The sequence below is a fragment of the Trichechus manatus genome, unplaced genomic scaffold, assembly GCF_000243295.1.
Source record: "Trichechus manatus latirostris isolate Lorelei unplaced genomic scaffold, TriManLat1.0 scaffold00108, whole genome shotgun sequence".
Taxonomy (NCBI): Eukaryota; Metazoa; Chordata; class Mammalia; order Sirenia; family Trichechidae; genus Trichechus; species Trichechus manatus.
Window position 1 is genome coordinate 6186723 of NW_004444044.1, and position 15720 is coordinate 6202442.

At 36.2% G+C, this 15720-nt stretch overlaps 1 protein-coding gene across 1 annotated transcript in view; it reads left to right on the forward strand.

The window, feature by feature from the left end:
• The first annotated feature begins 2138 nt into the window (after positions 1-2138).
• Positions 2139-15720, forward strand: part of LOC101353331 (transmembrane serine protease 11F) — a 67921-nt gene continuing 54339 nt past the window's right edge. Inside the window, exons 1-3 of the mRNA XM_004383367.1 lie at positions 2139-2219; positions 3325-3458; positions 13411-13562. Of these exons, the coding sequence (XP_004383424.1) occupies positions 2139-2219; positions 3325-3458; positions 13411-13562 (367 nt within the window). The remainder of the gene's footprint in view (positions 2220-3324; positions 3459-13410; positions 13563-15720) is intronic.

Consider the following 15720-nt stretch of genomic DNA (forward strand, 5'->3'; position numbering starts at 1 on the left):
AATTGCTAGAAATATTTTGCAATCAGCATATCGAGCATATGTATCGTGTGCTTCCAGTTTGCATAAAGTATATGCAGAAAGTTTTTCTCTTCAGTCTCAGTTATACTATTATCTTTTTAAATGGTTTTGAATGTACAAAATTCTTTGTCTGAACTGTCAAAACTTGAACTGAATAGATCTTGAATTAAGGTCTTTTTTGACGTTTCAAAAAAACTTCATATTCAGATACTTGAGGCTGTGACATATATTACTCTGGATGATTTCAACTGCAGTTAGCTGAAAACCTAGCTTCCAACTGGTTTAAAGAACAAGAAAAATTATTATTTAATAAAACTGTAAATCCAAAATTACGATTGAGTTTATGATCTCAGGTGTGTTTGATAAGCAGTTCAAATGTGTCATATAAGACTCGGGTTCTTTCTGTCTCTCTGGGGTCCCTAATGAGTAAGATCTGTCTTCAGATTGGCTCCTTTCAGAGTTGCAAAATGGCTGCAGTGGTCTCAATTGTTACATGAAGACAAAGGTCCAGAAGAAAGTAAAAGGAACTATCTCTTAGTTTGACTTGTTTTAGAAATAAGGAAGCCTTTTTCAGAAGTCTTCCAACTAACTTCCCCTTGAATATCATTGGCCAGAATTGAATTGCATGCCCATTTGTGAAAACCACTGGCAAGGGGGATAGATTTATCATGACAAACTTAACCTAATTACATGAGGATGAATAGATGTAGGAGTGTGATTTAAGGGAATTTTTGCCCAAGGACCACTGGTAATTAATAGTTCTTTTATAATTCAGTGAATTGAAGTTTGAGAATGTTAAGAAACACAAATCAAAAGAGGTTTTCAATGAATATGCTCAACTTTCAACTCAAGATAACATTAAATAATAATTGGATGTTATTTGTATTGAGTGCTTAGATTTCTTTTGGTAAGATCGTTCTCTTTTTATCATTTCTAAGATCTGTTTAGATTTTCAAGAAGGTCCTCATATCCACCATCATGTTAGGGGGAAAAGAGATTTGACTCTGTTCAAAGTCTGTGAACATAACCTGGGCACTGCTTCTTTTCTCTTGCAACTTCCTCTCCTTTAATACTCAAGATAATTCAAAATAACCCATTGCTGTCGAGTCAATTCCAACTTATAACAACTCCTTAGAACAGAGTAGAACTGCCCCATAGGGTTTCCAAGGCTGTAAACTTTATGGAAGCAGACTGCCACATCTTTCTCCAGCGGAGCAGCTGGTGGGTTTGAACTGCCAACTTTTTGGTTAGCAGCCGAGTGATTAACCACTGCGCCACCAGGGAGCCTCATAACTGAAAATACAGGCGTCTAATTACAAACTTCTGTTCTTCATTTGAGAAAGTGATAGGTTTCCTCCAGCCTCTAAAATAGGCATTTCAAAGTACTGATGTATCATCTGCCTAGTACCATGTTTGGCAGAGAGAAAGATGCTCCAAAGTGGAAATCATATGAATTCTCCCGCAAGATGGCCTTTGGGGGATCCATTAAATGAATTATAATTCCAAGTTAATTAAAAATAGTAATTATAATATTTTCCTTTCATTGAGTGTTTACCATCTTCCAGGCACTGTGATCAGTACAATTAATATTATCTCTAAACCTCACTACAGTCCATAAAATTCAGGACATCATTCCCATTTTTCAGATGAAGAAACTGAAGGTTATCAAGAGGTCATAAAGCTAGCAAGTAGTAGAACCTACTGCTCTCTGCAATTATTGGGCAATCTGTTTTGTGGTGTCTTAATATACCAGGCAAGAATGTCTGAGTTGTCATACGAGTAGTCACAAAATTTTTGTAAAGAGAATATACTTGCCAACTCAGTGCAAGAGATGGAATCATTTCAAAAATATTAAACTGAGATGAGTGAAGATTGTGATAAACCCAACTGAAAAGAGTAGAGTGGACAAGCAAGGTAAAGTGAGGGAAAATAGTTGTGTTCTGGGGTTATAGTTCTAAGATTTAGTTATGTTACGGCACCACGTTTAATACAATAGAGTTTACATAGAACAGTTCTGAACTGGTGAGTTTAAACCTAAATAAGGCATAAAATAAAAATGGGATTAAAATTCATGATGACCTTGGTTATTTTGAGAGGACCTAATACTATTCCTTTAGAGTATGGTTGAAGAGTTGTTACTCTCCACGTCCATCCTTAGACTCCTTCTAGAGCCATTTTATTTTTCAAAGCGAGAAAGTCAGGTAAGATTGCAGCAAATATTCCACTGGAGTAAGGAGGAAAGATATTGGGATTTGATTATTCCTAGGAATTCAGTGAGTTTTTATAAAGATCAACCAGTTTAGTAGTATTATAATAATAGTAAAAATCTGTATAGGACTTACGACACTTTACATACATTGTCTCATCTTATTTTCACAAGAAACTTATGAAGTAGATGCTATTATACACATTTTGCTTCTGAGAAAAGCTAGTAAGTGTCTGAGTTGGGATTTAAAATAGAATAGTTGGGCCCCAGAGTTTGTGCTTCTAACTACCATGCAAAATACTATCTATCTCTCAACTAAAATATCTTAAAACTAATTTTATATTTTAATTGCCCAGAGACCACCATAATGAAAGACAGCTTATTCTTGGTAATGGAATTCCACTCTGCCACATTTCTGAGACTGAACACTGGGGAGGAACCCTGGTGGTGCAGTGGTTGAGAGATGGCTGCTAACCAAATGTTGGCAATTCGAATCCACCAGAGGCTCCTTGGAAACCTTATGGGGCAGTTCTACTCTGTCCTATAGGGTCTAAAGGGTTGCTATGAGTCGGAATCAACTCAATGGCAAAGGGTTTGGTGGTTTTTTTAAACACTGGGGAAGAAGAGTCTGAGTCTGAATCTACAGGTGCCTTTGTGCATTCAAAACTGCATTTTAAATGATTATATTTGTTCTCTGTTGCTGCTTCTCCCCATTAACGTGTATATCACTACATATATGCATTTTAAGGAGGTCATTAACCCCAGTTAACCCATGTCATTAAGACTTATTACTAACCACAGGCATTTCCATAAATGGAGGCTTTTGGGCAGGAAGAAGAGAGGACTGTGTCCAAACAGAATATCTAATGTGTATCTATGCTCTAGTTTGAATACAAAATATGTTGACATGTAAAACATAAAAGAATTTCCCCTGAGGGCCGCCACTGTGAGAACACCTGATTAACATATTAATGTTTATGCCAGCAAGTAGAGGAGTGTACTGTATTTACCTTAAGCTTGGTAAATACAAGTGTGACCAGTGTTACTTTACAGAGGTGACATTTGAAAGATGTAAGGGTGCTCCTTGGGTGCGTTGGCAGATAAAGGGTGGAGAGCAGAATGTGAGAGACATGAGGAAAGGGGGCTGTATGACAGAGCAGGCTGCTGAGAGTTCTGTCCTGGGGCATCTTCAGGGTTATGCTAAGGAGTTTGTTCTTCAGTGTGAAATTCAGCAGTAGTTATTGAGAATGAAGGGTCTGTGGTCTCCAAGGTGGGGAGATATCGAACTGGTAGTGTTCCCTACATACTCCCTATCCCAGAGCAGCTCTGTTTTAAATCTGTATTCTGTATTAGAGTTCCATGTAAGAATTAATTTGAAAAAAGAATCTAGCTGCCTTGAAAATGTTTCCAAACCACTGGCATTATCATTCTTTACCCTGCTTTGGCTAAAACCTTGGAGTCATCCTTGCTCTTCTTCATTCTCACATGCCACAGCCAATTCATCATCAAAATCTGTCAGCTCTGCCTTCAAAATATATTCTGAGTCCAATTATTTCTGATGTCCTTGCTGCTAACGTCCTAGTCCAAGCCACCATCACCTCTCCCTGAACTATTGCTATGGTCCCCTAAACAGTTTCCCTGCCTTCATCTCTCTGTCTCCCCAATCCCACTGTAGTATATTCTCCACAGCTAGATCTTTTGAAAAGGATCATTCCACTGTACCAATCAAAACTCTATACTGACTTCCTTTCTTACTCAGAATAAAATACAGAAGTCCTTGGTCTGCTGGGTTATGATCTGGTGTTTGACTACCTCTCTGACCTCAACTTCTTCCCTCTCCTCTTGCCACACTGGCCACACTAACCTACTTGCTCTTCTGCAAACATACCAAGTCAGTTCCCACTTCAGGGCCATTGTACTTACTGTTTGTTTTGTTTGCAACACTTTCCCCTCAGATATCTGCATGGCTCCATCCTTCACTTTGTTCAGATCTCTGCTTAAATGTCATCTTTGCAGAGACATCTCCCCCGACCACCTTATCTAATTAATATCTCACCACCCCTCTGTTTACTATTTATCCTCTCACCTGACACTTTATATTTTTAATGTACTACAAAAATACTCATTGCCATCAAGTCTATTCCAACTCATGAAGAGCCCATGTGTTATAGAGTAGAACAGGGTTTTCTTGGCTATAATCTTTACAGAAGCAGATAGCCAGGACTTTTTTCCGCAGCCCTACTGGGTGAGTTAAAATAGCCAAAACTTTTTGCCATCCAGAGACCTATATTTATGTATAAATTTGTTTATTGCCCACTATCTGTCTTCCCCATCAGTAGGTCATCTCCACAAGGAGAGATTATATCTCCAGCAGTGTTGGATGAATGAATGAAATCAAAGGGGTTCTTATTAATAGATGCTTGGCAGTCATAGTAAACATAAAGTCTTCTTGAGATGGAAAATGGGACCATTCTAATGCAATTTTTATATTAGTCATCCAGAAAATAAAAGATTTTGAAGACCCCGGTATATTCTTGAAGGATGCAGACAAACTAGAAATATTCACAGTATATTTTAAGAATTAAATTAAATTATAAATTATTGTTGTTAATGTAGCTGCTGTCAGAGTTGGAGCTGATGATCCTCCTTCCTGTGGGAGGAGGTTGATTCTGAGTGTTTACAAGATGGCTGTTTTGATTTTGAAGGTCAATGACAAAGACTTCACCCCCTATAAGGGGACAAATCTCTTGCTGTATCTAGACCTTATAGGTGTAAAAAAAAATTTTATGAGTTTTTTTAAAACTCAGGAAATTCTTATTACTGATATCCTGAAATGTTCTGTATGTTTTAAAGTTATATTCCACTATGTAAATAGGATTTAGTGGGACTAGCATTTACCCCCATGAAAGAGCTATTGCATATTCCAGTAAAAGAGCAGGATACTATGCAATTTCTGCCCACACTGTGTAACTTTGCTCTTCTTTATCTTTCACCTGCAGAACCAGTCATTTCTAGCTGATTGGAAGCTAATTTTGAGGACTAACTCATACTTGAAATTCTCCCAGTTTCCCACCACTTTGCTAGTTCTTTATGCTTCTGAAGCCACTTATCATCATGACATTTACAGGATATATTCTCAAGACCTTTTGGACAAAACTAAGGACATTTCTTGCCAGAATTCTATTACATTTGTTCCCTGTCTTTGAAACTCTTATCAAGTCCAAAATGCTTCATCATGAAAATACCAGTGTCATCACAACTTAGATGACTGTATCATTTTGTTTTATTTTTTATTTTTATTTTTTTAAATATTTTATTGTACTTCAGGTGAAGGCTTACAGAACAAATAGTTTCTCATGAAACAGTAGTACACATATTGTTTTATGACATTGGTTAACAACCCCACAACATATTAACCCTCTAACTTCTCAACCTTTTTTTTTTTGGTGAAAATACACATAGCCAAAGATACACCGTTTCAAAAATTTCTACATGCACAGTTCAGTGACATTGACTACGCTCTTCCAATTGTGCTGTTATTTTCACTTAAGATGAAGGCTTACAGAACAAAAGAGTTTCTCATTTAACAGTTACTACAAATGTTGCCCTATGACAATGGTTAACAATCTCACAACACATCAACAATATCCTTACTCAAACTTGGGTTCCCTATCACCAGCTTCCTTGTCCCCTTCTGCCTTCTGGCCCTTGTCACTGGACTCCTGTACCTCGTTAGTCTCATTTGGTTTTGCGGGGCTGTCCACTCCCAGGCTGAACAGTGAACCTCGGAGGTAGCCTCACCACTGAGCTAAAAGGGTGGCTGGGGGCCATACTCTCGAGGTTTCTCCAGTCTCCTTTAGGCCAGTAAATCTGGTCTTTTTTTTGTGGCTTAGAATTATGCTCTACATCCTTCTCCAGCTCTGTCCAGAACCCTCTGTTGTGATCCTGGTCAGAGCAGAGATGACTGTATCATTTTAGACGACACAACAATTGGCTCCTCCCTTTCACTACCCACCATTGTCAGTGTTTTCTGACTCATACTTTGCAGTACTGCCAAGCCTTCCCATAAAAAGGGATTTCTCAAAGAAAATCAGAGTACTATGAGCTAAAGTAAATTAGATTTTTATACCATTAAAAGTTTTTCAATTTCTCTTGCACTATTCTCATTTTCTATCCAAAATACGAAATTTAATTTCTTTTGACAATTTAATCTTTTTTTTTTTTTCAAGTGGTAGTGAAAAAATACTATTAATCAGTGGAGTTCTCTTTGACTTCCAAATACAAATTTAGAAAAACGCTTTCACGGGATAATGAGAAGTTCTACTCGAAGCAAGAAGCAAAAAGGGCAGGATATATGTAACCAGTGTTATGTAGCTGGAGAACCCTGTTTATTCTTTATGGGTCAGCTCAGCTGTCACATCTCCTGAGAAGTCTTTCCTATACCCATTTCTGACACTTTCCCCAGCAGAGTTTACCACTGAATCCTCCATGTTTTCTATTATACTCTATACATGTACCTATAGGGAGTATCTATACATCCTATGTCATTATATTCATTTTGTTATTTTATGTCTTTCTTTTATACTGTGAGCCTCTTGAATACACAGCCGGTGTCTTTTTTAACTTTTTTATATCCCCAGTGCTTGCCATGTGTTAGGCACACAATAAATTGCTCTGAAATAGAATTGAATTATGTATAACAAAAGGACACATAACAATTCTTTTGCTGACCAGATCATGCATCATGTGGCTGTACATTATGCTCCAAGTTTACTAGCAGAGCTTTGTCTAGAAACATCTGTCATCTCTTACATGAATAAACCAATTGGCATATTATTAATATGTAGTTGGGGGCCTTTTACCATGAATTCAGTATTCACTTAGGTAAGACTGTGGAAGAGAATAAGTACTAGAAAAACTTCTAATCTAGTTGGAGTTCAGAGAAAGTAGGTAATACCTGAGTTTACAAGGCTTAGACAAAGCTTTGCCTCTGCATCAACAAATGAAATATTATAGCTTTTAAAAATAAAGGCATTTAAGGAGTCCCTGGGTCATGCAAATGGTTAACACACTCCGCTGCTAGCTGAAAGGTTGGAAGTTTGAGTTCACCCAGAGGTGCCTCAGAAGAAAGGCCTGGTGATCTATTTCCAAAAAAATCACCCATTGAAAACCCTATGGAGCACAGTTCTATTCTGATACACATGGGGTCACCATGAGTCAGAATCTACTCAAGGACACCTTTTTTTTTTTTTTTAAACTGGAGATAACTGTGTTTTCAAAATGACATATTTGATAACTTTAGTAGCACAATGTAATATGACCTGGAAAGCAACAGATTACAGTCACCTCAGAGAAGCTGGGAATTAGACAATCAATGCTAAACCAATAAATAATTATTATATAATAGCATAAATGTTTTCTGGTGATATAACCTTAGAAAATCACACATACACACACACCCCAACTCTATTATGAAGCCTAGAAATGGAAAGTGATGTCAATATATTTTACTAATGAACATAACAAACTGGTTCAGTCCCAGTTTTACAAATGAATAGACTGAAGCACGGAGAGATTAAGTTAAAAGGAGATAGAATACTGTGCCTAACCATGATGCTACAAAGTGTCTCAAATTCATGGTAAGTATTAAGCTTATGCCATGTCAAGTGAAAAAGACATGTAGGAAAAAGAATGCCTAAATGTGAATTTTGATCTTAACCCTTTTACTGATGCCATCTGTAATAATGTCATCCAGAGAATATCTGGCAATGATGTTTGGTGATTAAGAAAGTTTGACTCAAGTCTGGGGATATGTCTTACATCACACGATTGTCCTCTTAGGACTACAACAATTCACCTAAACCATATATACTTACATATGTTTCAGTTTAACTCTTTAAAAGGGTTCAGACGGATTAACTTTGAGAATTCCAGAATAATCTGGGCAACACAAGCTATCTGACATACTTGATAGTTGTTATTTGTAATTTATAATTTTTTATCCTGGTCAAAAATACTATGACTTTCCCCATAGATTTCTATCACAATAAATCCATATTTCACTGGATTGTCAACAACTTTATTCTATAGGTTCTCCTATAGAAGATAAATAATTCCAAAAATATACATAAGTTGAGTCATGATGGGCTGGGCCATGTCTTAGTTATATTAGCAATCTCCACATTGTGCCTGCCTGAGAACATAATAGGCACTCATGCCATCTGATGCGCAAATAAATAACAAAGGTGGCCTACTTCTGCATACTTCTACTTGAACTTACCACTAGTTAGAACCCCAATGAATTTGATCTAAGATGCTCCATTTTAAGAAAGGTCCATAAAAGAAACTGGAAAAGAACTCTATTTTGAGTGCTTCAATATTTAAAAAGATAGCCTCAAAACAGTTCAAGACTAAATTAACTCTACCATAAAAACCAAACCCATTGCCACTGAGTTGATTGCAACTCATGGTGACCTCATGTGTTACAGGGTAGAACTGCTCCACAGGGTTTTCTTGGCTGTAATCTTTACAGAAGTAAATTGTCAGGCCTTACTTCCACAGTGCCACTGGGTAGGTTCCAACAGCCAGTCTTTCAGTTAGCAGCTGAAAGCAAACTGTTTGCACCACCCAGGGACCTGAACTAGCTCTAGTCCCTCCTTAATAAACATTGTCGTGCGTCCCACTGACAGCCATCTTTGACATAACTAACCATAGAGCTCATTACAACTAGTTATTGGGAGAAGGCAAGCTTTCTCAACTGTCTATTTAGGCATGATTATAATGCTTATCATCACAGAGCCTGCCTCTAAAAGAGGATATAGTTCTCAGATTTAATTGCTAATCAACTCAGGTGACGTTTTTGTGGGGAGGGTATTATATTTGGTCTCTTGATCAGAATATTTGTGAGACTGTCTAGAAAGAAGAGTGTGAGACTGGGCTTTTGTAATGTACTTTTCGGTTTTTTTTTTTTTTTTTTTGGTCTGACTGATAATGTAATTAGTCTCTCTAGCTGAGTTAAATCATAAGCATGACACAGCAGCATATGCTTATTAGACTCAGGAAAAATGTAAGCAGGAACAGGCTCTAGGGAACATAGAAGGCATTCTTTCTACTAATGCAATTGAACTATTTCTCTTAGTAACAAAATTTTAAGTGAGGAAATGTTCATGGATTTGTAGCTGCTTCTCCCTGGTCATTTTTTCAATGGCCAGTTCATCCAACAGGCCAAGTTATTTTCCAAAAGAGGTACTTCACACACTTTCTATCTGCCAGAAACAGACTTCCAGTCATTCTACACATGGCAGGTTTCTTCTCATATTTCATCTCTTTACATAAATATTACTTTATTCACTCTTTCCAAGTGGTACCTCTCTCCCTACCCAGTCTATACCCTCTTATTTTCACTCACAGACATCTTACTCATCTTCATAGCTCTCATCATAAATTGTAAGAATCTCTATGCTTACTAGTTTTTCTTCCCCCACACAACCCGAACAATATTTTTATTTACTTATTTATTTAGTCTTTTTTTGTGTGTGTGTACTTTAGATGAAGGTTTAAAGAGCAAACTAACTTCTCATCAAACAATTAATACACATATTGTTTTGTGACATTGGTTGCCAACCCCAAGACATGTCAACACTCTCCCTTTCTTAACCTTAGGTTCCCCATTACCAGCCCCTGTCCCTTCCTGCCTTCTCGTATGCTTACTAGTTTTATCTGTCTCCCCTTCTAGACTGTAAGCACCACGAAGGCAAGGGCCATGTATTTGTATTTTATTCATTGTATATCCAGTACCATCAGTGCCTAAAATGTGGGTATTTATTAAATAATTGTTGAATAATAAATAATAACTCTTAACTTTTTAGAATTTGTCAGACTTTGTATGCAAGCAATTTTTCTGGGTCTAGGATCTAGACTTCATTTCTTTCATTCATCGTTTGTTCATTCATTGAGAAATTATGTTAGGTATTATGGTTAGATACAAAATAGTATAATAAACTATTTTATTTCTCAAAGAAGCTTATGGTTTCTGACAAGTACTATTAATATAGTTCTTTAGATATTATGAAATGCCTGCATGTCTAATTTTTTCTTTAATCCTCACAATGACCTTGAGTGGTAGGTAATATCATGAGCCTAATTTAATAAATGAGGAATTCGTAGAATTCGAGACATCAAGAGACCTGTCCAAGACAACAGGGTCAATTGTGACCAAACAAAGGTTTGAATCTAGGTCTCTTGATGTTAAATTTCATGTTCTTCGTAATACTGTTTCCATGTGTACTTCATTACCGTTGTTGTTGTTAGGTGCTATCAAGTCAGTTCCAACTCATAGCGACCCTATGTACAACAGAACAAAACACTGCCCCACCCACAGGGATTCAAATTTATTTCTATTCATATTTTTAAAACAGTTTAGTTCCTGTATTTTGTCTCTTTCAATGGATTTTAAAAATGATACAGATTTCCAAAGATGGTAGCTGTTTTATATACTATCATGACACTAATGTGATGTCACAATGACATTTTTATTTGCTATCCACACTGATGCATTAAAGGATAATGTAGTATCTCAGAATGTTATTAGAACAAAGTCATGGGTTTCATTTTAAATAGTCTGGGTTTGTTACCTTCAGACTGAACATCATAGTTTTTATTTTAATTCTGCTTAGTGATTGGTACTAGAACCAGCAAACTAGTTGGCGCATTTGGCATTGAAGAAATAATGGATTTATATTCTTGGTGTTTATGCTTCTAGAAATCAGAAGCATATTATTCATTGTGTAACAAATCTAGAAACATAGTTACATATTTTGATAAATCATAAATGAAAATAGTATGCATGAGTAACTGTGCTGAACTGCAGATAATTCTGGACACAATACAGAAATATCTACTATTAACTGTCAAGTCATGTGAAAAAGTATATTCAAAGACAAGATCAAAAGCAGAGCAAAATAAAGCTTGCTGTCTCTAGGAAGGAAAAAATTAGGATTATTCTCTAACTCTGTACCAGATACCATACTTACAGTATCTTGGATCCTAACAAAGTCATAAAAGGCTTTTGTTCTTCATTTTCTAGATAAGAGGACTGAAGTCCAAAGTGCAACTAACTAACTTGCTGACAGTAGCAAAGCCAGGATTATACCCAGGTGATCTGAGTTTCATCATAAGCAGTTATCAGTTTAGAGCATGTACCAACATTTTCCATTTGACCTTAAAAAAGGTTGTTTAAACGTAGAAATAAGTTTGAGTTGTATTTTTCTTCATTATTCATTTATACATTTCCCAATTTATATTTTTATTTTACTTTAATATTAAAAAAGAAAATTAAAACGAGGTAAAACAAACAGTTGTTGTTGTTGTTAGGTGCTGTAGAGTTTTGCGACTCTATGTGAAACAGAAGGAAACAATGCCCGGTCCTGCACCATCCTCACAATCCTTGTTATGCTTGATCCCATTATTGCAGCCACTGTGTCAATCCATCTCATTGAGGGTCTTCTTCTCCTTTGCTGATCCTCTACTTTACTAAGCATGTGCATCAAATCTATTCTTGAGATGGTCTCTAAATTAAGGTGGGATCCTCTCAAGGTCATACTTTGGCTCTCATGGGCTTGTTCTAATTTTCTTCAGCTTTAACTTGAACCTGCATATGAGCAATTGATGGTTTGTTATGCAGTCGGCCCCTGGCCTTGTTCTGGCTGATGAGATCAAGCTTTCCATCATCTCTTTCCACAGATGTAGCTGATTTGATTCCTGTGTGCTCCATCTGGTGAGGTCCATGTGTATAGTTGCTGTTACGTTGTTGAAAAAAGATATTTGCAATGAAGAAGTCGTTGGTCTTGCAAAATTCTTTCATGCAATCTCCAGTGTCAGTTCTATTATCAAGGCCATATTTTCCAACAATTGATCCTTCTTCTTTGTTTCCAACTTTCGAATTTCAATCACCAGTAATTATCAATGCATCTGGATTGCATGTTTGATCAATTTCAGATTGCAGAAGTTAGTAAAAATCTTCAATTTCTTTATCTTTGGCCTTAGTGGTTGGTGCGTAAATTTCAATAATAGTCATATTTACTGGTCTTCCTTGTAGGCATATGGATATTATCCCATCATTGACAGCATTGTACTTTAGGATAGATCCCGAAATGTTCTTTTTGATGATGAATGCGCCTCCATTCATCTTCAATTTGTCATTCCCTGCATAGTAGACCATATGAATGTCTGATTCAAAATAGCCAATACTAGCCCATTTTAGCTCATTAACACCTAGAATATCAATCTCTATGCGTTACACTTCACTTTTGACGACTTCCAATTTTCCTAGATTCATATTTCATACATTCCACATTCCAGTTATTAATGGATGTTTGCAGCCATTTCTTCTCATTTTGAGTGGTGCCTCATCAGCAAATGACGGTCCCGAAAGCTTGATTCCATCCATGTCATTAAGGTCAACTCTACTTTGAGGAGGCAACTCTTCCCCAGTCGTATTTAGAGTGCCTTCCAACCTGAGGGGCTTATCTTCTGGCACTATATCAGACAGTTTTCTGCTGCCACTCATAAGGTTTTCACTGGCCAATTTTTTCAGAAGTATACTGCCAGGTCTTTCTTCCTAGTCTCTCTTAGTCTGGAAGCTCCACTGAAGCCTGTCCACCAAGGGTGACGCTGCTGGTGGCAAACTTCCAGGATTACAGCAACACATAAGCCACCACCACAGTAGGACAAACTGACAGACTTGTGGTGGCATTAAAAAGTAGACATATTAAAATCTTTTATTTAATCAAGTAAAACTCATGAGACTATAATGTAACTTTGCTGCTAAGAACTTCCTTATTTAAATGACATGAAAAATGTTATTTGCAAATTAACTTTTTATTAACTGAGTTCTGGCATTTCAGCACACAACTTCCAAAATGTCCATAACCAAGGACAAGATACAGTGGGGAGAGACTCTCATTTGAATTTCAACATCAATAGAGCTTTAACTTAAACTTGTATTGTGGTTAGGGTGTTAGACAGGGGATGCAAATTAAAACCTCATGTTCTTTTCAATATCTAGGGATTCCACTGTCATTTAGCAGTACATACTCTTTTCTTAGAGGAACACAGGAAATAGGCACTGAGTAGAAGGTTAATGAATTTTTAATTGTTCTATTGTTTATTTCTTCCTCTTACCACAGACCAGCTGAATTTTCAGAACCTGAATACCCTCGAGTTGAGTGTCAAAGAAGACAGCAATTTTGGGATCCTATAAGGCTAGCTCTCTTCACATTGGCAATTGCAGCAATCATAGGAATTGCAATTGGTATAGTTACTCATTTTGTTGTTGAGGGTAAGTATCCATGACACATTTCTATTGTCTAAGTACTCCATGACTTAGTATCTTGAAATTCTCTGCTGTATAAAAAATGACATTTGCATGATATTAACAGTTTAATTATTTAACTTTTATTGATGTTAAATTATAGTTTACTTTAGCATTGAGCTCTGTGTTACATATTTTCACCAGTGTAGCTTGCAATATATGTTACGTGGATAGAAACATCCAAAAGAAACACATATAAAAAAAGAGAGAGAAAGAAGAAAAGGATTATCTTCAGAGTACAGACAAATCATATTATGTGTTGAGTTTAATATATTTTTTCAGACTTAATATATTAATAAGTTGTCTCAAAAACTGATGATATGAGAAAAGTTACCTTTAAAAATACCTTTGAAGGGCTACAGAGCAAACATTATTTTTAAAAGGAAAAAGAGACTGTTTCACGACTTAGGGAGGAGGGAATATACAGAATTAATTTCTAATTGTATGCAAAAATGGATAGCCAAAACCACAGTTACACCAAATGAAAATCAAGAAAGAAAAATTTGCCTTTGTCTTTGGTATGGGTATTTGTGATCACATTTGACTGTGACTTTGCCTAGAATTTTAGAAAATAGTATCACTCAAAAAAATAAAATCACACTTGAAAGACTTTCCAGGAAGAGATTAAATTCTGTCCAGCACTCCTCGTTTACCTTCCTACCCACTTTATTTAGGGATTGATAATATCTATTTCTTAGTCTTTCATAAAATAAAATTATAAACCAAGTTACCTTCTATAATTATCTTTCTTGTTAATATCTTCTTTGGGTGGATTAGAAGGTAATGAAGTGGTTTTCTTTTTAAAGTGCTCCCCACTCCAATGCTAGAGGTGTTCAAAAAAGTAAGGATATAATATAAATAATATTAAACAAATACTCAAGTAAAAAACTATCACATAGGTTGTAGTAGGCTGAATAATGGTGCCCAAGATGTTCATGTCCTAATCCCTGGAACCTGTGAATCTTTCCTTATATGGCAAATGGGACTTTGCAGATGTTATTAAGGATTTTGAGATCATGAGATTATCCTGGATAATCTGGGTGGACCCTAAATATAATTACAAGGGTCCTTATAGGAGTGAAGCAAGAGTTCAAAGGAGGAAAACAATGTGATGACAGAATCAGGGGGACCTTGTGGCGATGTGACATAGGGCCAAAAGTCAAGGAATGAGGATAACTCCTGGAGCTAAAAAAGACAAGAAAATAGATTCTCCTCTGGAGACTCCAAAAGGAACCAGCCCTGCTGATACCTTGATTTTAGCCTTGTAAGACTCATTTCAGTCAGGCTTCTGACCTCCAGAACTGTAAGATAATAAATTTGTATTGTTTCAAGCCACTAAATTTGTGATAATTTGTTACGGCAGCAATGGGAAACTGATACGAGGTTAATATACAAAGATTTGAGAGAATATCTTCCACATGGACCTTCCATGCAGTTAATTGAGAGTTGTCTGAGAATAGATGGAAATTTAATACAAGAAAGGAGAAGACAGACTATGACAATGGATAAAAAGTAGAAGAAAATAAGATAGAGGTAGCTAAGATGACATGGACACATTTTTGAAAAGTAAGATTCACATTTATGCAGTATAAAGAAATCAAAACCAAGTCTGTAAAGGAAATTACATTGTACTAATCAGGATAATTCCAAGAGTTGAAGCAAAAAGCAGACAAAAATGAGGAAAAAATAAACAAATTCATGGAAAAGGCAGACAAATTCTTGGAAAATACAGACAAAAAAATAGAAGAATTCAGGAAAATAATACAGGAACAAAATTCCAAAATAAATTCACAACTAGAAACCATACAAAAACAACAGTTAGAAATCCAAAAGATAAACAACAAGATTTCAGAAATGGACAGCATCATAGAAGGGCTGAGGAGCAGGTTTGAAAAGATGCAAGACAGGATCAGTGAAATTAAAGACAAACACTTGGATATAGCTCTGTTTGAGGAAAAATCGGAAAAAAAATGAGGAAAAATGAAGAAACCCTGAGAATTATGTGGGATACAATCAAAAGCAAAAATTTGCAAGTGATCGGAGTTCCAAAATGGGGAGAAAACAGAAAACACAGAGAGGATCATTGAAGAACTGCTGACAGAAAACTTCCCCAATATCATGAAAG